The sequence below is a fragment of the Lithobates pipiens genome, unplaced genomic scaffold (genome assembly GCF_037356315.1).
Source record: "Lithobates pipiens isolate NorthernLeopardFrog02 unplaced genomic scaffold, aLitPip1_a1.2 Scaffold_19, whole genome shotgun sequence".
NCBI lineage: Eukaryota > Metazoa > Chordata > Amphibia > Anura > Ranidae > Lithobates > Lithobates pipiens.
Genome location: NW_027507764.1, coordinates 342,488,233 through 342,515,034, shown reverse-complemented (window position 1 = coordinate 342,515,034; position 26,802 = coordinate 342,488,233). Strand labels below are relative to the sequence as shown.

Sequence of the window (26,802 nt, the reverse complement as noted above, 5' to 3'; positions counted from 1 at the left end):
GTGTGGCTAGAGAAAGTGAACTCAGGTGTGGACAACCACAGTTATAGTATGTTTTAACAAGGGGGCAATCACTTTTTCACACAGGGCCATGATGGTTTGGATTTTTTTTCACCTTTAATAATAAACACCTTCATTTACAAATTGCATTTTGTGTTTACTTGTGTTGTCCTTGACTATTGTTTAAATTGGTTTGATGTTCCGAAACACTTAAGTGTGACAAACATGCAAAGGAACAGGAAATGAGGAAGGGGGCAAACACTTTTTCACACCACTGTATCTGCCAATCACAGAAATCTCCAAACAGAGGCCATGTATTCCCCTGTGTTTCAGAATGGCAATTACAGCACTTGCGAATTTCATGCCAAATTTTAAAGGAATTTGTTTGGGTTTTAATTCCAGAATAGGACAAAACCTACAGGGCTTTGGAAACATGAACAGGTTTGTAGAATCATTTGATCGTGTCTTTTTTACCCCCTTAAACCTACAAGCTCTTGAACCCAGAGTTTGAAGCCTGGTTAGAGCAAACGGGTGCTTTGCATTTAGGAGACGTTAGGGTTTGCTGCTGTGGAAGTAAAACCTTCCCCTCCGTTTCCTCTGTTTGATGAATTGTTAGTGGCTCACCAAATAGATGTTTTCCGTGGAAACTCATAATGCGAGGCACCTTCTACAGGCACGTTCAACGGTCCAAGCTTTTCAGTCATAAGATTTTGCTCATGTGAATGGAGATTGATACTAACCTGGAAACTAGTCTGTAACCAGCACGATCTTGAAATACAGGGTCGCGTTGGTTGTTCATTGTTCTAGTCCAGTTAGCTTTGCAAACTATTTTTCCACAGAATAGAGTTCAGCAAAAGATTTTGGGTGGAATGAAATTTTTTTCAGGAGTGACCCAATTGTCATAAAACCCGAAAGGGGCATTGCGAGATAAAGTCAGTCTAAAAATTGCCATGGCTTTTGCAGACAGAGGCAATGAGCTTTTCAATGTTAGCAAGTATGATGCATGAATCTCCCCCTTCAATACAGTGATAATCTGGTGAAGAAAAATCTTTTGCAGCTTCCTCCAATATGGCCTGCATACCCCCGTCATTTCCTTTGTCTGCATCCTCTAAGACTCGTGTCTCTCTAAGGTTGAATGTTATGCAAGCCTTCAGCACGCAAATGTTCAATGCAATTTTGAATTGACATCCTTTAGTCTAGTCTCCGCCAATACTATAAGTGAGGGTATTCACCCTTGGGGTACTCACGGATCATGCAGCATATAAGGCAAGCATGTCTATAAACAGTACAGGATAACCCAAGTGTAGATCGTCCTGTAACAAATTCTTTTGATGAAAGGACAGGTGGAATTGAGTACCTAAGGGTTCTAGCCTGGAAATAATGGTAAATTGTGTAACTAAAGCCCCATACACACTATCAGTTTTTCTGCTGAGTTTTTCCTTCAGATTGACCAAAACCATATAATATGAGGTCAAACCTTAGGAGTTTCGATTTGTATGCACTCAGGCAGGCCCTTGCACTACATGGTTTTGGTAAACCTGAAGGAAAAACTCAGCAGAAAAAGGATAGTGTGTATGGGGCTTAATGGTGTGATGTAACACCTGTATCACCTGAGTCTGAGCTATGAGTGGTTGCATTTTACTGCAAAGTTTGAGGTTTACACTGAGGGGTGAATACAATCCTGACAAAGCTCTGTTTTTGCTAAAATAGTCAGTAATGATGTACTGGGTGACACACTTTGGAGTGAACCTGTTTATGACACTGGACCGTATATAAAGTCCAGCCTTTGCCTATTCCATTTGGGCATTCCCCCAAAGTGGTCTTCAGGGACTGGGTTCCAAGGTGATCTAAACCTGTACAGCACAGTGAGGGCTTGACTGAAGAATAAAGATAAAATAAGAAAAATAACCTATTTAACCACTTCCCACCCATCATATAGCAATATGACTAGCACAAAGAGGTTGAGTAATCCTGAGTGAATGTCATATGACGTCCAGCAGGATAAGCCGCTGGCCCACGGGGGCGCGCAGTGCGGTGGTCAGTGGTGTGGTGTGTCAGTCTGACACACTGCTTCTCCGATCCCAGTAAAGAGCCTTTGACATAGGCCCTTTACCAAGTGATTAGCTGTGTCTAATTACAGCGGATCACAGAGCTGATGCAGCCCACCTTCTCTCAGGAAAGCCCACCCAGGACCACCAGGGATGCCAATCAGTGCCCAATAGGGATGGCACTGTGCCCATCAGTGATGCCTGCCAGTGCCCCTGATCAGTGCTGCTTAACAGTGCTACCCATCAGTGCCACCTATCAGTGCCCATCAAAATTTTGTTTTGTTTTTATATTTGTAGCCCAAAAAATAAAAAAAACCCAGTGGTGATTAAAATACCACAAAAGAAAGCTCTATTTCTGTGGGGAAAAAAATGATAAAAATGTAGTTTGGGTACAGCGTCGCATGACGCGCAATTGTCATTCAAAATGTGATAGCTCTGAATGCTGAAAATTGGTCTGGGCAGGAAGTTGTATAAGTGCCCTGTATTGAAGTGGTTAAGCTAAGGGAGACTTAATCAGAGAAAGAGAAATCGCCTTCATGCACTAGCACTAAACTGAGAATTCAGAGTTTGGTAGGATTACAGGGGAGGAGCCCAGCTTTGCCAGTGTCCAATCACTTGAAGGTACATGCCTATAACCTATGGAGTATGAATAATTTGCCTGTGTCCTGTCCTGTATGATTGAAATAAACAAAAAAAAAAAAAAAAAAAAAAAAAAGCTTTTGAAGATGTCACTACAGTCTTTTATTAAAGAATGTTAATTATCAATAAATTAGTTTCAGTAAATATCAGTTTAATGTATTTTATATATGTGTGTGTGTAAAAATATTAACATAATAAAAACAAATCAGTAACAACCAATGGTATAGCAATGGATAAGGAAGGTATAGACTGCACTTCACGCTTCAAAACAGCAATATGTAATAGATTAATGTTTCCCAAACTCATCCCACAGTTGATGTTCTGTGGTTATCCACGTGTATTACCAGAAAAATATACATTGTTGGAGGGACAGGTTTGGTGAAAACGATTATACTATTATTATTAACGATAAGTTCACCTTTAGTAACATGTCACATCCATACTTAGGGTGCAACATGTAACTAATGCAGCAGCCCCGCAAAACCCCCTCCTTCCCGATCCTCCACTGTGAAAGCAGATGTGATCCTGTCCCACGGTTACAATTTAAAAACAGTGTGGCTGCGTGGAGCTCCACCCACACAGCCTCATCATTTAGGCGCAGAGTTCTGTGAATTACTGTCTTCCACCTTGGCAGATAGCTTGTAGTTCTCAAATAAACTGAGAGGGTGCTGGTGAGTGGGTATTGCATTCACCGATTCATAATGCACTTCAGTATGTATGGGCAGACAGCTGTACTAAGTGTTTGCAAGAATCTGACATTGCACCTGCAATCCACTGATTGTGGGTGCAATGCTTTGCAGGATGCAGTGTAAAAGGATAATAAATGCACATTTTACACCTGCTAAATAATAAGCATTATTTATTTTTATTTATACATAAGGCAAATTTGGCCTTTAAGTGCAGTTTTAACTAGTTTGTACGTTACTGTATATATATATAAAAAAAAAAAAAAAACTGATATACTTACAGATGCAATACCCATTATTTTAGGGAATAGAAGTGATGAACAGCCATCTGGACTTTGTCCAAAAGTAGTATAAGGTGTCTGAAACCAAGCTTTCTCATTCGCCCAGATAACATCACAAAGAGGTAATATAGATGCACCAAGTCCAATTGCAGGCCCATTTACAGCAACAATTATGGGTTTCTTAAACTGAATAAATGTACTCACAAACATCCTGCAAAGAAAAAAAAATGCATGCATGTAATCACTATTAGATTTACTAAATAGTAAGCTAAAGAAAAAAAAAGATAAAGTTACATTCAAAAATGCAAATTTGTAGTCCATTTAAAAGTATACAAATCCAAAACTTTTATATAAAATTTTGGCTATAGTTAGGAAGTGTTATAACCAGTGTCAGATTTTTATTCCAGTCTGTGTCCACACTGGAGAAATGTACAATACTATTTGTCCTGATTTCCATTAACAGAGAAAGTGATGGGAAAGCCAAAAATGTAGTTTTCTTTAGCAAAGGAAATGGAGGGAATTTTTTTCAGTGGGGACTGGTGCCTGTGACTTTAAGAACAGATTTCAAGCAAGGGCATTCACACAAGCAATTTACCATTTATACTGTGCATAGCCTAGTTTTTTAGTCATAACAGGCATGCAAGTTCTGAATTCAATGTACAAAAGCATATTTTCATCTCTCACTACCATTTTACTGGAGTGAAGAATTAAAATGATCACAGGACATTACTATGGGACTGATACTTCAAGAGGTAGACACTATCCCACTCCCAATACATGAAACGTAAAAAATTAAAAAGGTCTGTAAACTCTCAAAAGGGATATTTTTAATAGGTAGAATTTGGTGGCATAAAATTAGGCCCTGCCCTCAAAGGTTTGGACACACAAACCATGAGACATGTTTTCATGCTGTCCAGTGACCAGTTTTATTGATAGAATAAGGAATGATTATAACCTGCCGGGTTTCACTGCAATCTGTAGGGCTCAGTTCAAGAGACTTCATCGCAACTTCAATCATGGTGATAACTAGAGGTCGACAGATATGGGTTTTTCTCCGGCCGATGCCGATATTTAGAAATCGGAGCGGCCGATTTTTATTTTCCTTCATCTCAGAAAATCTAGGGTGGAGAGGTGGGGTGCAGCCTATCAGTGTCCATCAGTGCCACCTCATTCGTGCCCACCAGTTCAGCCCATCAGTGGCCACTAGTGCAGCCTAACAGCATCCATTAGTGCCCACCAGTGCAGCCTGTCAGTGCAACCTCAGTACCCACCAGTGCAGCCCATCAGTGACTAACAATGGAGCCTATCAGTGTCCATCAGTGCCACCTCATTAGTGCCCACCAATTCAGCCCGTCACTGCCACCTCATCAGTGCAACCCATCAGTCCCACCTCATCAGTTACCACCAATGCAGCCCATCAGTGTCACCTCAGTGTCCTAATAATGTCATGCACTGCCACCTCATCAGTGCCCACCAGCGGAGCACTCCCGGCTCCGTTCCTTCCCCTCGCCTGGCCAAAGACAGCTCCATTTGTCCCCCGACGTGCTGAGTGCCTGGCTTCTGCCTCCGGACTAAAAATCCCAGAATGCAGCGTGGCCGGTAACAGCCAATCGGTAGCCACTGCTGCCAACTTCCTCCACTCGAAAAAAAATAAAAATAAAAGTCAGCAGACAGCAGCCGTTTAGAATAGACGGTGGAGGGCGGATTTCCACCCAGCACGCCCCTGCCTCAGATCCCTCACAATCGGCCTTTTTTTTACATAATTGGCCAATGCGGATTTCTTTAAGAAGGCAAAATATCGGTCGAACTAGTGATAAAGGTTTAAACCAGGGATCTCCAAAGTTTCTAAACAAGGGGCTAGTTTACTAACAGACATTAGGGGTCCAGACTGGTCCAAGGACAAAATAATGGCTCAGGCTTGGAGGTCTGCAGAATAAAAATTATATAAAAATAGTATAGTAAGAGGTGGAATAATGTTGGGGGTCAGTGGGAGGAATAGTGTGCAAACATTGGTGTCAGTGGAGTAATACCGCCCCACTGTTGGGTGTCATTGGGAAGAACAGCAACTCATATCAGTGGGAGGAATAGTCCCACCGGCTCCTGATCATAACCATAGACCGAGAACTGTCCAACAACTCAATTACTGTGTTCTTGGCACAAAAACCTTGGCTGCCATGGGTACATATATGTGTGGTGTGAGATTAAAAAGACCCCCCCCCCCCCTTGCCACCACATATATGTTACATGGTTGGTCAAAAAATGAGAAGGGTATTGCTGAATCAAATGGACCATAACAGAAATTTAAAAATTTCTCTGGTTTGTAGGTGGTTTACAGGTGTGAGTGGAAGTGGTTAACAAATATTTTTTCTACAAATAAACAGGTGTGAAAAATAAACATACCTAATTGCATCAGCCATTTTAGTGCTTTCTCTTTTTCGATCATCTGTCAAGCGTCTAATAAAATAAATAAAATCAATACCGCAACAAAACACACTCCCAACTGCACTGAAAAGCACTAGCTTGCTGTCATCTGCAGCTGCTGTTGCTAGGGCACCCTGGACTTCCTTCATTACCTAAAAATAAAAGAAATCTAACGTAATGTTAAGGATAAACAAAAAGATGTATTCACAAATTTATGGATGGATATACAGTCATGTGAAGAAGTACACCACATGGAAACTGTTGTCTTATCCCAAATATCTGAAAAGGCAAAACATCATATCTTAATTTCATGGTGCCTACAGAAAAAAAAAAAAAAAAAAAACGATATACTTGAAAAAATGCCACATACAATTATCACCTGAAAAAAGTTAGAACCTTCCTGCATTTATCACGATCATGGTTAGGTGCCAGTGATTAGAATCTCTTTAGGGAATATATAGGTGGATCCAGTCTTATTTAACCACCCACGTATTAGCCGGTGTGTATATACAGTATCTCACAAAAGTGAGTACACCCCTCGCATTTTTGTAAATATTTTATTATATCTTTTCATGAAGACACTGAAGAAATTACACTTTGCTACAATGTAGTACAAAGTAGTGAGTGTACAGCTTGTATAACAGTGTAAATTTTGCCGTCCCCCAAAATAACTAACAATAAACACACAGCCATTCATGTCTAAATGACTGGCAACAACAGTTAAAACACCCCTATGTGAAAATGTCCAAATTGGGCCCAAAGTGTCAATATTTTGTGTGGCACTATTATTTTCTGCGTTAACCCTCTTGGGCATGGAGTTCACTGGAGCTTCACAGGTTGCCACTGGAGTCCTCTTCCACTCCTCCATGATGACATCAATGAGTTGGTGGATGTTAGGGACCTTGCGCTCCTCCACCTTCCGTTTTAGGATGCCCCACAGATACTCAATAGGGTTTAGGTCTGGAGACATGCTTGGACAGTCCATCACCTTTACCCTCAACTTCTTTAGTAAGGCAGTGGTCATCTTGGAAGTGTGTTTGGGGTCGTTATGTTGGAATACTGCCCTGCAGCCCAGTCTGACTGTAGGCAAGACACACTTGTCTTTGTACCCCTCACCTGGTCACACATGCTTTACACCATCTGAACCAAATAGGTTTATGTTGGTCTCATCAGAACACAGGAAATAGTCCCAGTAATCTACGTCCTTAGTCTGCTGGCCTACAACAAACAGTTTGCGGGCTTTCTTGTGCATCATCTTTAGTAGAAGAGGCTTCCTTTGGGGGAGACAACCACAAACCAATCTGATGCAGTGTTCAGTGTATGGTCTGACCACTGACAGGCTGACTCCCCCCACCCCTTCAACCTCTGCAGCAATGCTGGCAGCTCTCATACATCTATTTCCCAAAGACAGCATTTGGATAGGACGCTGAGCATGTGCACTCAACTTCTTTGGTCGACCATGGCAAGGCCCGTTCTGAGTGGAACCTGTCCTGTTAAACCGCTGTATGGTCTTGGCCTGTATGGTTATGGCCACCGTGCTGCAGCTCAGTTTCAGGGTCTTGGCAATCTTATAGCCTATGCCATCTTTATGTAGAGCATTAATAATTTTTTTCAGATCCTCACAGAGTCCTTTGCCATGAGGCGCCATGTTGAACTTCCAGTGACCAGTATGAGAGTGTGAGAGAACAAAACCAAATTTAATACACTTGCTCCCCATTCACCCCTTAGAACTTGTAACACTAACGAGTCACATGACACCGGGGAGGGAAAATGGCTAATTGCGTCCAATTTGGACATTTTCACTTAGGGGTATACTCAATTTTGTTGCCAGCGGTTTAGATATTAATGGCTGTGTGTTAAGTTATTTTGAGGGGACAGCAAATTTACACTCTTATACAAGCTGTACACTCAATACTTTACATTGTAGCAAAGTGTCATTTCTTCAGTGTCGTCACATGAAGCGATATAATAAAATATTTCCAAAAATGTGAGGGGTGTACTCACTTTTGTGGGATAATGAATATACAGCATCAGACTATTTTTCTCTTTAAGTCCTGTGATAGTTTAACGGACAATTGGTCATGCAACATCATTTCTTTATCAAGAAGATCTAAAACACCCTGTTGATCAGTGGTACTGTAAACCACTCCCACACCCAAAAACATGACCACAATTATTTATAATTAGTGGCACCCCTTTCCCCACCAGCTTTAAAAAAACAAAAACAAAACAATCATATCATCATTATTGGTCAGTGGCACTTTAAGACCCTGCACCTTTAACATTGATCTCTCGATCCTCTAACTTGCTATTTTTACATACATTCAACCTATCCACAACAGAGGAAATGGAGAAGTTCAAATATGGTACAGTTGCACAACGACTATTTTCATACCACTTTTGTCTAAATAAAAGTTTTCATACATTTACTTGAAAACTTTCTGGGGAGACGCATAATAAAAAAAAGCTGAGCTCCAGGCAGCTATAATAAAACCAATTAAATCCAGTTATATATTGTTATAAATAAAACCCTGAGTACACATAGATATCAGCTTCTTCTAACTCCCTACACAACAGCACAGACTGGAACAGGAAGCAGCAGAACTCAATCAGGGCTCTGCTTCTTACTGGTAAAGAGGAGCAAAAGGATGTACTGCTTAACTACATGTAGTGTAGTCTGGTTCTAGTCCAGGTTCTGACTGTACTGTCTAGCAGAGATGCCTAAAATACAACTTGGCAGAGCGGGGGTCGGAAACCCATCGATCGCGGGCTACCTGTCGATCGCAGACAGGTAGACCTTGAAGCACTATATGACTTGGCACTATAGAACCATATAGTGTGACCAAACCCCCATATTTTTTTGAATATGCTTAGGTGTTTCTAAATAGCCTTGCAGGAGAAATGTAATTTTTGTACGTGTGCGCTGCAATCTGTTTTGTACTATTTGTTGGTCTTATAGCAGCACCATCTTAGATGTAAACACATTTTAGGGTGTTCCACAAGCATGATTTTGGAGGTAGACTGCGAAGATGTTCCTCCCCCCCAACTCTGTCCTTGCTCCGGAGCGGTGAGTGCACACGCTCATCCAATTGCTGTCTGACGAAGCAGTCCCTGCCCCTTACATACGTGTGGCTGTGGGGTGGGGAAAGCCTCTCCTAATACCATCTCATCCTATCCCCTCTGCCCTCCTGAGCGCCCCTCCCCCCCCCCCCCCCCCACTGAGCCATGTACACTACCCTACAAACTACTTGCACTGGCCAGAAATCAGAGCAGATAGTCAAGCCTGCAATTAGTCAAGATAATCAGCCTGCAGTACCCAATTGCTCCCCAGACATTAAACAAATTGTGAATGAAAGTAAAAGCCGAGTTTCTCACTGCAGCCAATGTTTAAGATAGGCCAAGTTTGTATTTTTACAGTAACAGTTTTAGTAGAGTTTTCTAGGTTTTTAATGCTGTCTTTACTTTACTAGAAAAAAAAAAAAAAAGGGGAGGGGGGGCACTGCTCCCTGGTGATATTTGATCTCTTCAATGTTGTCCAGGTAGATCTCCCGCTCTTAAAAGTTGCCTACCCCTGATGCAGAGTATATGCGTTTCAAAATGTATATTTGAATGTCTGCCTGGGGGACAGATTTAACAAATTAAAAAATCTAAATGTGGAGTCTTACACATGAATTTTATGCAATATAATGTACAATGTAGTTCAGTTGACTTATACCTCCTCCGCTGAGGGCCTTCGAAACTTAGATTTCTTTCACACAGCCGTTTAAATGCAGCCAGTGGATTCAAGCATCAAGAATCAGCACACTCCTATGGCTGGAAGGACCGGGGCTTGTGAATAGCAGCGGCCGCTAAGCCTATTTAAACTGACAGCCTGACAGTGGCCACCGCTGTTCGCATGTAGCCTCACGCAGAGCGGTGGCTGCTGTCCTGTCATTAATTTAAATAGGCTTAGCAGCCAATGCTATCACACACCCCGGTCACTCCAGCTGCAAGAATTCCCCAATTTCAGCTGCTGTAATCCATTCACTGTACGTAGTATGTATATGTGAAGAAGGCCTTAAGAGTTAGGTAAATCTATGATTTCTTAGGTAAGTTAGGCATATCTAGAATTTCTATCTACGATTTCTTTCTAGATTTCTGAAAAATAGATGATGTTGCTGCCTTCACATGCCACTTGGGTATGCTATAAATAGTGTCAAATAAATTGAGAAGTGCATTGGCTTCATTCCAGTGCCAAGTCCACAGCAGACCCACATATATAAACTTTGTTTTTAGTTAGCTGTCAACAATTCCTACTGAGGGAATACATGCATAAGCCAAAACAGTAGCAATGACTCCAAAGTGGCTTTAAGGTAGCAGAAGTGGTATTGCTACTGCATAGCAAACTCCTCATAGGGTTTGATTTACTAAAAATGCGGAGTGCAAAATCTGGCGCAGCTTTGCATGGTAGCCAATCAACTTCTGACTTCAGCTTAATTAAGCTTTGACAAAAAAAAAAAAAAAACTTCCAGGCATACCCCACTTTTAAGTACACAACAGGGTTTATTTACTAAAGATGGAAAGTGCGAAATCAGGCTCACTTCTGCATAGAAACCAATGAGCTTCCAGGTTTTATTACCAAAGCTTAATTGAACAAGCTGGAGTTAGAAGCTCATTGGTTTCTATGCAGACGTGAGCCTGATTTTTCAGCTTTAATAAATAAACCCCATTGTGTACTTAAAAGTGGGGTATGCCTGTACAAGCTTTTCTATGTAGAGCTGCACCAGATTTTGCACTCTCCAGTTTTAGTAAATCAACCCAATAATTCTTATGTATCAGTTCACCTTAGCTATTCAGCACCTGGGAATCTCCAAGATGCAGAAGATGCAGTTTGCTCTGCGCTGTAAACAAGGAGGATTCCTGCTGTCCCTGTTGCACCCCCTCCCCCAGCAATGCTGGCATATGAGGCCGCCAATTGTTGCAATAAGCCAATAGTGTGGTGCAGATGGGTAGATCATATTTAGACCGGGGGGGGGGGGGGGTCTGGTTGGTACCTGTAGAGCTGTTCCACTAAGTGACAGCTGACCCAATCACCAGGCATCAACTCAGTCCAGTGTAAGGATGACAGTAAGACCCCTTTCACACTGGGGCAGTTTTCAGGCATTTTAGCACTAGAAATAGCGCCTGTAAAGCACCTGAAAGCTGCCTCCCCTGCCACCCCAATGTGAAAGCCAGAGTGCTTTCACACTGGGGCGGTGCGCCTGCAGGATGTTAGAAAAAGTCCTGCAAGTAGCATCTTTGGGGCGGTTTAGGAGTGCTGTATACACCGTTCCCAGACAGCCCCTGCCCATTGGAATTAATGGGCAGTGCTTCCGAAGCGGCTGAAAACCACTTCGGAAGTGCCGCAACACAGGCACTTTTAACCCCTTCTTGGGGGTTAAAAACATCCCGCTACCGACCGAATAGCACCGCCAAAGCACCGCTATTACAGTAGTAAAGCACCGCTAAAATGGGCGGCTACAGTGAGAAAGCAGCGCAAGTCACAAGCTCATCCATAACAAGAAGTGTTGGTATGTCACTTCACTCCCAATGAACAAATGGGGGAGTGAAAATAAGGAGAGTATAGAGCGTTGGGGAGGGAGAAGTTATGAAACCATATTGATTTGTCATGCTTGGGCAAACTAAAGGATCACTTTTTAATTGATATTTTAAATAAAATAATAATTTAAAAAACATGAGCAAACTATGTTCAACTATTCCACTTTATTTTACATTTTTTGCAAACTAACCTCTGGATTCAGGGAATTATTCTCAGATGACTTTGTAGAAAGTAATATATGTGTGAATCCATCCTGTTTTCGCACAACAATGTCTCTGTATCGATAAGCACTCTCAGTTTGTCTTACACTGAAACGTAGCCTTTTATCAAACGACTGTTCTCTTCGTTCATCAATAAACCTCCTCTTTCCTGTTACTCCTGCCACTGAAGTCTGTATATTGCTGGTACCATTTGCAGTCAATGCCTGCATGAAAGTAGATGTGCCTGCAAATAGTTAAAACGTTGTACTTTGGTTAGATATCAGAATAGTGATTGCAAAGCCTCCCACATATTTCAGAGGTCATGTCACTCCTGACGTTAGATTAGGAATATGAACTTGCAATTAAGCGCTGTAGCCATGTTCTTGCGAGAGTAAAAAACACATTTCGGTATTTTTTGTCATTTTAACGCAGAAGTGTGTTTTTTTGGCTCAATATACTTCAATGGAGAAGCTACAAAAACGCCTGTAATGTGTTTTTGCAGCAATTTGTGTTTTTTTTAATCTGCCCAACAAATTGGCCAAAAAAAATTGCAAAAACGCAAATTGCAGCAAAATCATGTGCACAAAAATCTAAGCGCACAGCAAAAAGCAATGCTGAAACAGATCAAAAGCAAACTGCATAGGTGTATACTGAGCCTTATGCTGGCTACACGGATTTTCAGATGAGAATATTTAAATGAAAAATAAATTTGTACATTCGCTGAATGAAAGAATTTTGTTTGAAAATTTCACTTGTTTTTAAAATTAATGTAATTTCTGAACCACATACACTGTCTGAAAATTCCTTTGACCATGAAGTTCTCTTATTTCCAAATTTTCCCATCACTATGGTTGGAAATGAACGTCAATTTTACCCCACTAATGATTAGAAAATCGAACAAACGTTCCTTCAAAAAAATAATAATTTTAAGAAGACATTGTTTTAAAAAAAAAAAAAAAAAATTTGATATTTACCAGATTCACCCTTTACTAGCATATACAGTATATATCCTCTAACAGTATATACAATATATCTCTAATATTAATATACAGTACATCTCCTCTAATAGTATATACAGTATCTCTCTTCTGTCTGTTGTGGATTAAAGATTTTACTCCCTAACCATGTAGTTGGTTATTTATATTACCACTGCATAGAGATATTTAAGAATACATTGCCTTTTTTTTAAACTTTACATATTAACTAAATTATACACCACATTTTTTTTTATGGTTATTAACTGATTAATCGAAACAATAATCGGCCAACTAATTCATCGAGTATGAAAATCATCGCTAGTTGCAGCCCAACTCAATTTCAACAAAAACAGCTATGAAAAAATAATGTGTACCATTACAATTAGCATATAATTATTAATACATGCATTACATAGTTACATAGTAAATGAGGTTGAAAAAAGACACAAGTCCATTAAGTCCAACCTATGTGTGTGATTATGTGTCAGTATTACATTGTATATCCCTGTATGTTGTGGTCGTTCAGGTGCTTATCTAATAGTTTTCTGAAACTAATCAATGTTCCCCCGCTTAAACCATAGCCTGTGGAAGGGAATTCCACATCCTTGCCGCTCTCACAGTAAAGAACCCTCTACGTAGTTTAAGGTTAAACCCCTTTACTTCTAATTTTGATGAGTGGCCACAAGTCTTGTTAACCACTTCAGCCCCGGAAGAATTGGCTGCTCAATGACCAGGCCATTTTTTGCGATTCAGTACTGCGTCACTTATTGACAATTGCGCGGTTGTCCGACACTGTACCCAAACAAAATTGACGTCCTTTTTCCAATTGACAATTATACAGTGATCAGTGCTATAAAAACGCACTGATTACTGTATGTCACTGGCAGGGAAGGGGTTAACACTAGGGGGTGATCAATGAGTTAACGGTGTTCCCTATGTGTGTGTGTGTTCTAAATGTGGGGGAGGGGATTGATTATAGGAGATGAGAGATTGTTGTTCCCAGCTCCTAGGAACTCACAATCTCTCTCTCCTCTCTCAGAATGGGGATTTTTTGTGCCTGCTTTCCTGCTTAAAGGGACCGACATATAGCTACGACGCTTCGCGGGATCGTGTTGACCCGCCACAGTATAATGACGGCGGCTGGTCGGCAAGTGGTTAAACTCCCTTCCACGAATAAAGTTTTATCTCTATTGTGGGGTCAAATACTGTATTATTTGTAAATTTAAATCATATCTCCTCTCAAGTGTCTCTTCTCCAGAGAGACCAAGTTCAGTGCTCGCAACCTTTCCTCATAACTAAACATTCTCCAGACCCTTTATTAGCTTTGTTGCCCATCTTTGTACTCGCTCCATTTCTAGTACATCCTTCCTGAGGACTGGTGCCCAGAACTGGACAGCTTTAAGTACAGTAGGCACAGCCGGACCAGAGTCTTGTTGAGCGGGAGAATTATCGTTTTATCTCTAGATCCCCTTTTTAATTGCATGCCAATATTCTGTTTGCTTTGTTAGCAGCAGCTTAGCGTTGCATGCCATTGCTGAGCCCATCTACTAGGACCCCCAGGTCATTTTCCATCCTAGATTCCCCCAGAGGTTCTCCCCCCAGTGTATAGATTGCATTCATATTTTTGCCACCCAAATGCATTATTTTACATATTAAACCTCATTTGCCATGTAGTTGCCCACCCCATTCATTTGTTCAGATCCTTTTGCAAGGTTCCACCTCCTGCGAAGAAGTTATTACCCTGCTTAGCTTAGTATCATCTGCAAATACAGAGATTGAACGGTTTATCCCATCCTCCAGGTCGTTTATGAACAAAATTAAATAGGACTGGTCCCAGCAGAGAAACCTGGGGGGACTCCCCTTCCCACCCCCTGACCATTCCGAGTACTCCCCCATTTATCACCACCCTCTGAATTTGCCCTTGTAGCCAGTTGTCAATCTGTGTACTCACCCTATGGTCCATGCCAACGGACCTCAAAGCTTTGATCGGTCAGTCCTGCCTCTCTGTGGTTTAAAGTTAACCACATTTCTTAGTTTCCTGTGCCTTGGTCCCATTCAATCAACACAATGTGTGATGCCTTCTTTATATGATGTGGGTGAAGGGTAAGAATGACAGTCAGGTTTTTACACCTTTGTCCCTGTTAGGGAAATTTCCCATCAGTTCATGTCCAGATGGCACCCTGGCATACTGGATGTCACCAAGATGAGTGTGAGAATGGACAGACAGTAATAAAAACAGAATTCTTCTTTTTAAGGTCTTTTCTTGTCCAATTATAATAAAACAAAGCTCAACACTTGTCTGTCTGTATCCTCCAGACAATCTTCTCACAAACTCTCTGCACACAATTTGCAGTCCCTTTCTGCCCTGGCTTCCACCAGTCTCTCCTAGGTGGGCAAAATCTAGGAGAAACAGGTTTGCTGTGCAGAAAACGCTTTGGTTGAAGTCAGGTCTCCTCTAAATGCCCAGCATACACCTGCCCAATCAGTGTGCCAGTTGTTCACAAAACATCCAAAATTACGAAATCTCTGGGCTCCAGCTCTCAAACCGAGCTTTACCAAAAAATTAGGAAACTGAAAAGCCAGTTTTCTGACACAAGCCACAAGTCAAACTCTTTACACTGTAGCAGGGCACAGCACTACCAGATCTCCCCTCCCTCCCTTTCACCCCAGAGGGTGAAACATACCAACTTAAAACACCTTGATTTGGCACCTCTGTACCAGTTACCACCCACGTGGGCCCAATCCTATCTGACATAACTTTGATCAAATGGAAACTATTTCCTGTCTCTTGAGATGACTTTGGGCTCTACAAAAGACGCCACCATATAGCTTTACAAGTGTGCTTTCAAAAAGCACCGCCTGCCCATTTTCCTTGGGACCATACGAGCAACATTACCATTAGTGAATTTCCAATCTTGGTATCTTCCTGAGCATGAATTTGACACCTGAGCCTTAAGTGTCGGGTACCATTAAAGTTATAAAGTGCTCCCTCAATTTCCTCTAGATAAACCCCCGTCCTTTATTTAATTTTGAAGGGGTCACATTTTTAAACACTTTTTTATAATAAGTGTGGGCTATTTTATTTAGATAACAAACTCCTTTAATGCCACCTTGCTTAACTTTGTGCCAATTCCTTTAGACCTTTGTTTACCGGGCTCACTCTCACACCTTTGGAGTTTCCTAGACCTCCTAGAAATCCTTCACCAAAATTACCCTCCTGAACCTGCAGGGGGCCTATTTCCCAGATAGCAAGGATAACTTGCCACAAATTTGTGGCAGTGTTGAACTGTAAGTCTGTTAACGTGCTGCAGATTTTCAGTGTCAAGTTGTAGACTTGCAGAGCACTAAAAGCACAAGTTCTATTTGACACTTTTCCAATTTGTAGCAAATTTGCGTGGCAAGTCTCTAGCTAGATCAAAGTTGCAGTGTTGAGTCTACAGCAAGAGCCCTGCAAGTCTACAGCATGAAAATAGAGCCACAGTGACCCCTGGGGTGGCAGTATTAGTACACAACATAACTAAACCAGGACTTGCAGAATGTTCGCAAAGAAAGTTGATCTGGAGTCATGCAATGCGGACTTGCTGAAATTGTGCAACAAACTTGTGAAGCCTGGCAAGTCTAGCAATAGCTTTGCAAGTCATTTTAAAACTAGCAGCACATTTGCTTGTTATCTGGGTTCTACCGTGTCTGTAAAGGGACCAACCTTATTTCGGTTACCAGCCTCAACCACTCTGTGTTCTTTGGGATTCATCAACCCTTCAACAGCCAATACCTCATTTATAAGAACATTCAATAACCGTTTACACATTTTAATGTCACAATTACCAGTGACCTTTTTAGGGCCACAATCTTTGCTGTTGCCCTATTCTTACAAGGTCTAGTATGTGAGTGAGGCAGTATCAGTGCCATTTACCAACCACTGCTCAGTCGCACGTCGGATCACACCAGTAGAAATACTCCTCGTCACCACATCTGGGGAAGAGATTTCCGACGTGTCTGTCACTTGTGATTTCTTGCACAGTTCACCTGAATATATTCCATACAGACCAGTATCTGGAAGCACTCTCGCAGGGAACTGTGAGATAACTTTCCACACAGTTAACCAGCACTGTACTAACCAATTCCATTTTTGACTAACACTGCTTAGTACCACCTGTACTACCTGGCTCTACTGAGACAAGCTGGTACTGTGGAGTACCTGTCTGCAGTGGAGACACCTAGGTGTACAGTGAATGTGTTTTCACAAATTCCAGTAATGTATCCATCATCTCTATACATCCCACAAGTATTTTCTAGGGACTCTTGCCTTATTAGGGACATGGAGGGGCTCATTCCCTGGGGCTCGAGAGACAAATATATACAGAGACCTCCTCCTCACTGGAGGCAACCGACATCACAGCCTGTCAGCATTGACAGACTGCACATTGATTGCTGATCTACATGCACCAGCTTTGCCAGGGGCAACAGCATGCACTTCTCATTTAACCAGAGGTCACCGCCACCAGCATGCCTTGGCACCACTCCACAAGCGACTAATACATTGGCAGATTTTAATGCCATGCGGTAATGTCCTCTCATTGAACATCTCACATGTGACCTTTGAAAATTTCTCTATACAGATACAGTGCCTTTGATACAGTGTGAATCAGGGCTTGTTTTGTATTGCTTTGACTTCTTGTTTAAAATATGTATATACTAAAAAAGGTAAAATAAAAAAAAAAAGTTAGAAAATTGTTACAAAACGTTAAATTTTTTGAAAAGTAAATAAACCAAGGTGATCTAAGATTTTTCAAAATGGTTCTGAGGTGGTTAATTTAACCTAAGGTCACTTTAAATAATGCTTTTTATATCAATGGAAGCCACGGGAACCACAGAGAAATAATAAGATATAAACAGGGAGTTAGACAGACCTGAACTGGGGTGCAAGCAGACACTTAAAGGCTTAGCCTGGGCCATTTATAAGTGGTTAAATAATGGGTAGTTTCTCAACACAAGAAGAGTCATTTTAATGTAGGTTGCAGTGTGTGATTATGTATTAAGGATTCATGCACATGAGACGCAGGTGAAAACTCTGCTCAAAAAAAGCGGAAACGTGCATTTAGAAACGCGCGTTTTTCCGCGTTTGCGTTTATAAGCCTTTATAAAGATAACATCATGTAGACCTTCCCCAAGCTCTCAAAGGATGTTTTTTTTTAACTATTTCTGCTATTTTAATCAGAGTGGGCAGCAGCAGCATAGAGAGCAGTTTTACACTTGCATTTGCCTCTCTTTCTGTGTATATATTTTGAAATGGATCCTATATTGAATATATGTCAGGAAATGCTCCTGATGTTGCTCTTGATGAGACAGCAACGTCGTCGCAAATTTCGTGAGAGGTCCAGAGTCAGAGCTCGTCGATATTGGACCGATCCGTTGATGGGACAGCGAATGTCCGTTGGATATTTCACAAACATGTATGTGCAGCTGCGTACCTACCCGACAAGTTTTTTTTATTTTAGCCGGATGTCCATTGTCACATTTGATCTGCTCTTAGAAAAAGTACGACCTGGTCTGAGATTCGTGGACACCAATATGAGGAGCAGTGTGTCACCAGAGGAACGTCTGTTGGGAACGATCAGGTATGTGTATATAATTTATAAAATATATTTCTCTATAGATGTACAGATGAATTTTTTTCTATGTCCTTTATTTAAAAAAAATATAATAATGTCTATTTATAGCAAATTGTCCAATTTTTTAAAATATCTAAAATTTTCTTGTGGCAATATTTAAAATGTTTTCATTATTTCTAATATAAAACAATATTAAAATATATATTTTTTTTAATCTTAATATATTTTTTTATTTATTTTTCTAGTTTCAAATTGTTTTATTTAAAAGCAAATCTATGTTAATTAGATTTTTTATAATTGTTTTAAATTTATTTGGCCAATTTTTTAATATATTTTTATCGTGAAATATGTATTGATTAATATATTTAAATTCTTTGCTGCTGTATATGGTAGTATAATATTTTTAATGCCTTATTAAAATATCCAGAATCCTAACCCTAACCATTCATCCTAACCCTAACCACTAACCCTAAACACTAACCCGAACCCTAACCGCTAACCCTATCCCTAATCCAACCCATAATCCTAAACAATAACCCTAACCGATAACCACTTACCATAACACCCAACCCTAATGACCAAATTACATTGCTGCAGATGGTCACAGTTGACTTTGAAGCCATGTATCTCTGATGCAGAAAAGTGCATGACATTTTGCGACCCGAATTTGGGGCCCCATATCTCTGGTCACTTGGTGACAGGAACCTCAAATTTGGATATGTTGTAGTGCTAGTTCCACAGTGTCTGCATACCAAATTTGGGGTTCCTGGCAATAAGTGGCCCCAAGATATGGGCCCCCAAAGTCGGGTGGCAAAATGTCATTCTCAGATCATATTTCTGAGTTTTCAGGTCCAAAAAATTGGGTTCCTTTAAAAACGCTAATAAACGCAAATGTGGCTAAACGCGGGTGCCGCGTTTTGCGTCTGAAACGTGGAAATTTTTGCGTCTGAACCCATTTTTTGCTTCTGGAAAAACGAGGTTAAACGCAGCTGCATAAAAATGGCAAAAAACGAGACTGTGTGCATGGACACATAGGATAACATTGAATGAGTTCAGGGGCAGTTGAAAAAAAAGCGTCCAACTGCATCTGAACATGCGTTTAACTGCGTCTCGTGTGCATGAGGCCTAACTCAACTGATTTTTCATTAAAGCTTTTGTTTACTTCAAATCTAGTAAACAGATTTTTTTCAGTGAACAGCAGAGTTAAATCAAACCAATATTTACTACTATAATTGTTTCACAGTGATCACAAGACAGAGCAAGGATAGAACCATGGCTAGAGCAGCCAAAATCTGGAGCAGCTATGGCAATCCATCGGCTTCTAGCTTTCATTTTCATAGCTTAGTTGAAAAAGCTCAAGCTAGAAGCTGATTGGAAACTACGCACAGCTGCTCCAGATTCTGTCAGTTCTGGTTTTAAAATCTGAACAAAACTCTGGATAGTCGCACTCCAGATTGAGTAAAAAGTAAAGTGCCTTTATTTCTTCAAATGCAAGTGCAAAAATTCCATATTGAACACCACATCGCAGCAAAGGGGAACAAAAAAATAGAACAAGGTTGCTGACGTGTTTCACGCTACAAACAGCGCTTACTCATAGCTGTGAGTAAGCGCTGTTTGTAGCGTGAAACACGTCAGCAACCTTGTTCTATTTTTTTTTCCCCCTTTGCTGCGATGTGTTGTTCAATGGAGTTTTTGCACTTGCATTTGAAGAAATAAAGGCACTTTACTTTTTACTCAATCTGGAGTGCGGCTATCCAGAGTTTTGTTCAGATTTTAAAACCAGAACTGACAGAATCTGGAGCAGCTGTGCGTAGTTTCCAATCAGCTTCTAGCTTGAGCTTTTTCAACTAAGCTATGAAAATGAAAGCTAGAAGCCGATGGATTGCCATAGCTGCTCCAGATTTTGGCTGCTCTAGCCATGGTTATAGTCCTCATCAACAGTAGTTGACACAGGTCCCTGTGAGAAGCTGAATCACCGTCCTGCAAGCTTTCTCCGGATTCATGGCTCATGAAGTACTAAAATTAGGATCAGCAGGACAGTCCCAAAGGTACATCTTTAGAAACAAATTCTATATGGCAGCTTGAATATTTCTGATCTTTACAGGTTTTTGTTATTTTATTAAAATCACAGATTTGGAGGAATCCCAGTATTGATTTTAATTTACTACAAGTGTGGAAGCTTTTAAGAATTATATTGGCCTATTACTTGCCTTTACCTAAATTTTATATTTTAAGCCATGGAAATCAAGTCAACATCTGGCATAACATAATTTGAGGGGCTGCGGTGGGAAGGGGTTAAAAATATTTAACTTTAAAGTGTTTTTTTCAATGTGTATTCATACCTTGGACTTATAGCAACTTCTGTTATTTAACTGCTTCCCACCCGGCCACTGCATATAAACAGCCAGATGGGAGCTTCGCCACTGACTGGACGTACCCGTACATCCCAACAGAACATGAGCCGTGCAGCGGAGTAATCCTATGATCGGACACAGCACATTACAGATGGGCGCTGTGATTAGCCATTCCGACCACGTGGTGGCTGTGTCCGGTCACTGCTATCACACTGTGTAAACCAACATGTGTCTGTCAGCTCTCCCCACTGAGGTGTGTGTGTGTGTGTGTGTGTGTGTGTGTGTGTGTGTGTGTGTGTGTGTGTGTGTGTGTGTGTGTGTGTGTGTGTGTGTGTGTGTGTGGTGGTGGTGGTGGTGGTGGTGGTATGATGCAGACTGTCAGAATAGTGTGTATAGCGGATGATTTTACTGTTCAGCTACACAGATTGCAGCCATCCCCGCACAGTACACCAAGCACCACCTGTCCCTGTCCAAGTGTCCCATCATCACCATCTGTACCAGTATCCAAGTGTACAAAAACAGCGGTCAGTGTGCCAGTGTCCCACCAATAAAAAATTGAAAGCGCCCCAGTCCAAGGCAAACACATATACATTGATCCTGTGCGCATACATAAATAGCAATCACGCCACACGTGAGGTATTGCCACAAACATCAAAGAGCAAGAGCAATAATTCTAGCTCCAGATCTTTAACTCTAAACTGATAAACTTGCATAGGCTTAAAAAGCGTTACCTATGGAGATTTTTAAATACCGAAGTTTGGCGCCATTTCACAAGGGTGCAAAATTTTAAAGTGTGACACATTTGGTATCCATTTAGTTGGCACAACACCACATTTTATCGAAAGATTGGACAGTATATTGTGGCTGTGTGCATTAAAATTAGTGTATTTTTGTATTCACGTGTAAAACTGCATTTGAAAAACTGCTGCGCAAATATCGTGCAACATAAAAATTTGCAACACCCACCATTATTCTCTAGGGCCAAAAATACAGATTTTTGGTGAAAAACAATTGTGGGGAAAAAAATTACAACCATGCCTCTTACTAAATACCTTGGACTGTCTGCTTTCCAAAAAGGTGTAATTTGGGGGATACATTTGTATTGTCTTGGCATGTTAGGGCCTCAAGAAACGGGATAACGAGAAAAAAGCGCACAGCCTAAGTGCTAGTTCACACCAGATGCAGTTCTGTGCTCTTTTTTTCTGCACTAAAAATGCATGCAGTGTTTTCTATGTATTGCAATGGCTCTAGTTCACACCAGTGAAGAAAAAAAAAAAAAATAAATAAAAAAAAAAAAAGGGGGGGTGGGGGGGGGTGGGACAATGCATTTTTTCTGCAAAGAACTGTACTGGAACCTAGCAAATTGTATGGACTGGAACTGCGTGTGGTGTGAACCGTAAGCAAAAACTGATCTGGAACGTATCCAGAGTGCATTTTTGTGGTGTGAACTGGCCCAAAAAAATGCATGCAGTATTTTCCATGTATTCAAATGACTCTAATTCACACCAGTGCAGTCAGTTCCAGTCAGTTTCCGCTGCAGAAACTGAGCGGAAACTGACTGCATTGATGTCAACTAGAGCCATTGGAATACATGGAAAACACAGTGCAGGCATTTTTAGTGCAGAGAAAAGTGGAGAAAAAAAAAAAAGCCTACAGAACTGCATCTGGTGTGAACTTGCCTAAATAATAAGCAAAAGGTTTGGGTTATTTTTTTACTAAAGAAAGGTAGCCGTATAAATTATGGTAAAAATTTACAAATAAAAATTACTTATTCGCAAAATTTCATAACAGCAACTAAGTAAAACAATTTTTTTCCCCAAAATTTTTGGTCTTTTTGTTTGTAGCGCAAAAAATAAAACCACCAATGGTGATTACCACAAAAAGAAAGCTCTATTTGTGTGAAAAAAATTATAACATTTTCATATGGGTACAGTGTTGCATGACTGAGTAATTGTCATTCAAACGTGAGTGCTGAAAGCTGAAAATTGCCCTGGGCAGGAAGGGGGTGAAAGTTGTGAGTATTGAGATGGTTAAAACAATGGCAAAGTGAAGATAAGGGACAAAGGGAAGTTTTAAATGCATTAACATACAATGCAGAATCCAAGCCTTGAAACAATTAACCTTTGGGTCAAACAGTGTTCAGTTCTAGTTTGCAAATGATAATATATGATATCTGCCAAATAGGACAGACAAAGTTAAGTATGTTAACCACTTACGGACAGCCTGCCATCATACGTTGACACTTTGAAGAGGGATATCATTGTTGTGGTAGCAGCTAGCTGCCATAACCCAGGTAGCCGCTTCTTCAAGGGTTCTGCCATAACCCAGGTAGCCGCTTCTTCTTTCAGATAAAGTGATCTCTCCGCCACAGAGACCACTTTTATCGTGGCAGGAGGGGGGCCTTCCGCCATGTACCAGAGCCGTAGGCAGCGGAGGTGATCGCTTCCCCTCCCCTCTGTGGTATGGAGCTGAGTGAGAGGAAAATGGCCCCCACCTGTCTCCATACCATTGCAGAGCGGGAGCGATGCATAGCTCTTAAAAGGGACATTTTTTTTTTCAAATTATATTTTCTATTGCATTTTAGTGTAAATATGAGATCTGAGGTCTTTTTGAGGCCCTTTCATGCTTTTTTTTCTGTCACAAGGGATGTTTACATTCCTTGTAATAGGAATAAAAGTGATCACAATTTTTTTTTTTTATGCGCCCTGTCCTGCCGAGCTCGCATACAGAAGCGAACACATAATATGTGAGTAGGCCTGCATATGAAAACTGTGTTCAAACCACACGTGAGGTACCACAGCAAAGATTAGAGCGAGAGCAATAATTCTAGCACTAGCCCTCTTCTGTAACTCAAAATATGCAACCTGTAGCACTCTTTAAACATTGCATATGGAGATTTTTAAGGGTAAAAGCTTGTCGCCATTCCACGAGCGGACACAACTTTGATGCGTGACATGTTGTGTATCAATTTACTCGGCGTAAAATCATCTTTCACAATATTAAAAAAAAAATAATTTTCTAGAAAAAATAATAATTTATCTTGTAAACAAATTTGAAAACTAGGCCTCGTCATTAAGTGGTTAAAAACGTTACTCCCCAGCCCTGTTCTATACATTACAAAGCAGCGGAAAGCTAGGCAGGATTTGTTTAAGCTATAATATGTCAATGGAAAAATGTATTTTTAAGAGCAGGTAAGGCCAGAGATCTTCCATCACCTCAATAGTCAGGAAACCATTGCATACAACTTTCACAGATAGAGGTCTAGTAACAGCTTTACACAAAAGCCTCGTACACACGATGCAGTTGTTGGCAGGGGATCGCCTGTTGACAGACAGTTGTCCTAAAATTTGACCGTATGCTCCTTTTGACAAATTATTGCCCAACTTTCGGCGAACAAATGTTGTATGACAGGCTAGTAAATTTGCGGAGGACAACAGTCGGTTGTCTGATTTTCATATGGTCACTACACAAGTGCAAAACAAAAAGTTGAAAGTACAAACACGCATGATCAGAATCAATGCTCACCAAACATGAAATTAGCAGAAGGGGCCCAAAGGGTGGCGCTCAAGAACTGAAATTCTTCGTAGTACGTCACAATGTCCGTGTTTGTTGCCCAACAATTGTGTACCGTTAGTATGCAAGACAAGATCCAGGGACACTCCCTTAAGACAAAAATCAGATGCTCAGTTGGCCAACAATCGGATCATATGTACGAGGCTTTAGGCTTCATGCACACTAGCACTTTAAGCCCTAGAAGCTGTTAACATTTTTTTTTCTGCTCATAGATGCTAAATAGGGTTATACTATGTGTCCATGCACACTGCTTTAGGCTATTAGCATTTTTTGAGCATCAGCGTCTAGGAGCAGGAAAAAAAATTGTTTATATAGAGTTTCTTAGAGCATTTTCCCAGCAGAAACACTCCTAAATGCTACTAATAGTGTTTTTTGAGCCCCCCCCCCTTTAACTGCAAAAACGCTCACACTCCTAAAACGCTACTACAGCTATTACCAGCGTTTTTTATCCAGCTTTTTTCCCAGTTTTTTTTTTAGCTTATAAAAAAATGCTAGTGTGCATAGAGCCTAAGTCAGAGCAGCACAGGGGGACATCTGTCAGACAGGAGTGATTTGGCAATATGTGGATTATCGTGTTGCCAAGATGCATGACAATGCACATGCTCCAAGTGCAGTGCGTTGTGGTGCCATTCATTTAGAGTGGCATGCCAATGTGGCCGATATTATACAAAAAAACACTTAGTGCTTTATAAAATATGATATCCAATACCCATAAACTCCTAAAATACAAAGCCAGTCCTAAAAGAAAGCGTTACGCCTACTTAAGTATCCATAGAATGATAAATGCATCATTTAATTGTACAAACACAATAAGGTCCAGTAATCAAAGCAACAAACCAAAGAATGCAAATCACCTAAATACGTTTTATCCTATTGTGACATTCGTTTGCAATCTACATTGCACAAAATACACTTAAAATGGAATGTATATTGTTTTAAATACACTACATTTTTTATAAGGATGACTTTAGAGAATACTTTTTTTTAGTGTAGTGAATATAAATGATTGCATTTTAAAGTTTCAGATGCAACCAAATTCAAAATTTCAAAAGATGCAGCCAGCAGGTAAAGCTCTACTCTCCTTTCAGATGTTTACTATGCAAATTTTAAGGCCTCAGGCACACTGGACATTTTTTGAAGCTGCTTCTAGGGTTGTCAAGCATTTTTTTTCTGCCTCTAAACTCCCCTGCATGATAGCCTATGTGTCCATGCACACATAGGCTTTTAGCAGCATTTAGTGGCAGGGGCTTTTAGAGGCAGGAAAAAAGAAAACACTGCCAGTGCATCCTGGAAAAGCAGAAAAGATACTTGATGCATCTAAATGCTGCTAAACATGTCTAAATGCTAGGCGCATTTAGCACTTGAGCATTAATTCATTTCAATGGGCAGTATAAATTATTGTGAAAAAATATGTCAAATATTGGGACCGTTTCTTTGTTTAACACATGATTTTATTCTTCATTAAAAAGGATAATTTTCTTTATATTACAGTTCACTAAATATGCACTTTATTTGAATACATCATGATGAATCATTGACTTCTTTTTTTTGATATGTGGCAAGATAAATATATTCTTTAGGATCAGCGCAGTTGCACCTTTTTCTGTAACATAGTATAAATTATTATTCTGGCCAATGAAATGAATTAAACGCCCAACCTCTTGATGCTTGTAAACACACCTAAAAGCTTTAAGACACTTTTACAAGTGGTCAGGCTTTTTCTGCCAAAAAACGCTGCTGCCAGGAGGAAAAGCTTCTAGGAGAGTTTGCAAATGTCTTGTGTGCATGAGGCCTAAGTGTTTATAGAGTTCAACTGCAATTTACACACACTGTTAAATGAGCCACTCATGCTTTCCTTTCTATACATATGCTCTGTAAGTCTCCTTTTTACACTGGGGCCACCCATGCTCTTTTCAGCCACTGCCAGGGCTCTTTTAACCCCCACTAGCAGCCGAATGGTTTAAAAGTGCCCGTGTTGCGGTGCTTCTGAAGCGCTTTGGTAAAGCTGCCCATTTGTTTCAATGGGCAGGGAGTTTTGTATAAAAGGCTCCCAAACCGACCCAAAGATGCTTCTTACATGACTTTTCTGAACGTCCCACAAGCGCACCGCCCCAGTGTGAAAAGTCACATTGAAATTAATGGGAGGCACTTTACAGGCGCCATTTCTAGTGCTAAAATGCCTGAAAACTGCCTCAGTGTGAAAGGGGTCTAAGGCCGCGTACACACGGGCGGACTGTTCGCCCAACTTTGTCCGTCCAACAGTTTCAGCAAACAGTCCGCTCAAAATTAGCATGGACGGACATGCCCACACACGGCGAACGAACAGTTTGCTGAAATCGTGCGCGATGACGTGAACGGCACGTACGACGGGACGAAAAATACGACGTCCTATACACTGCATTATAGCTTTCGGCGTGAAAATCCTTTCTGAGCATG

At 40.7% G+C, this 26,802-nt stretch overlaps 1 protein-coding gene across 1 annotated transcript in view; it reads right to left on the bottom strand.

The window, feature by feature from the left end:
• Positions 1 to 26,802, bottom strand: part of CDYL (chromodomain Y like) — a 113,777-nt gene that overhangs the window by 17,210 nt on the left and 69,765 nt on the right. Inside the window, exons 3-5 of the mRNA XM_077492130.1 lie at positions 11,841 to 12,094; positions 6,052 to 6,224; positions 3,652 to 3,862 (exon numbers count right to left, since the gene is read on the bottom strand). Of these exons, the coding sequence (XP_077348256.1) occupies positions 3,652 to 3,862; positions 6,052 to 6,224; positions 11,841 to 12,094 (638 nt within the window). The remainder of the gene's footprint in view (positions 1 to 3,651; positions 3,863 to 6,051; positions 6,225 to 11,840; positions 12,095 to 26,802) is intronic.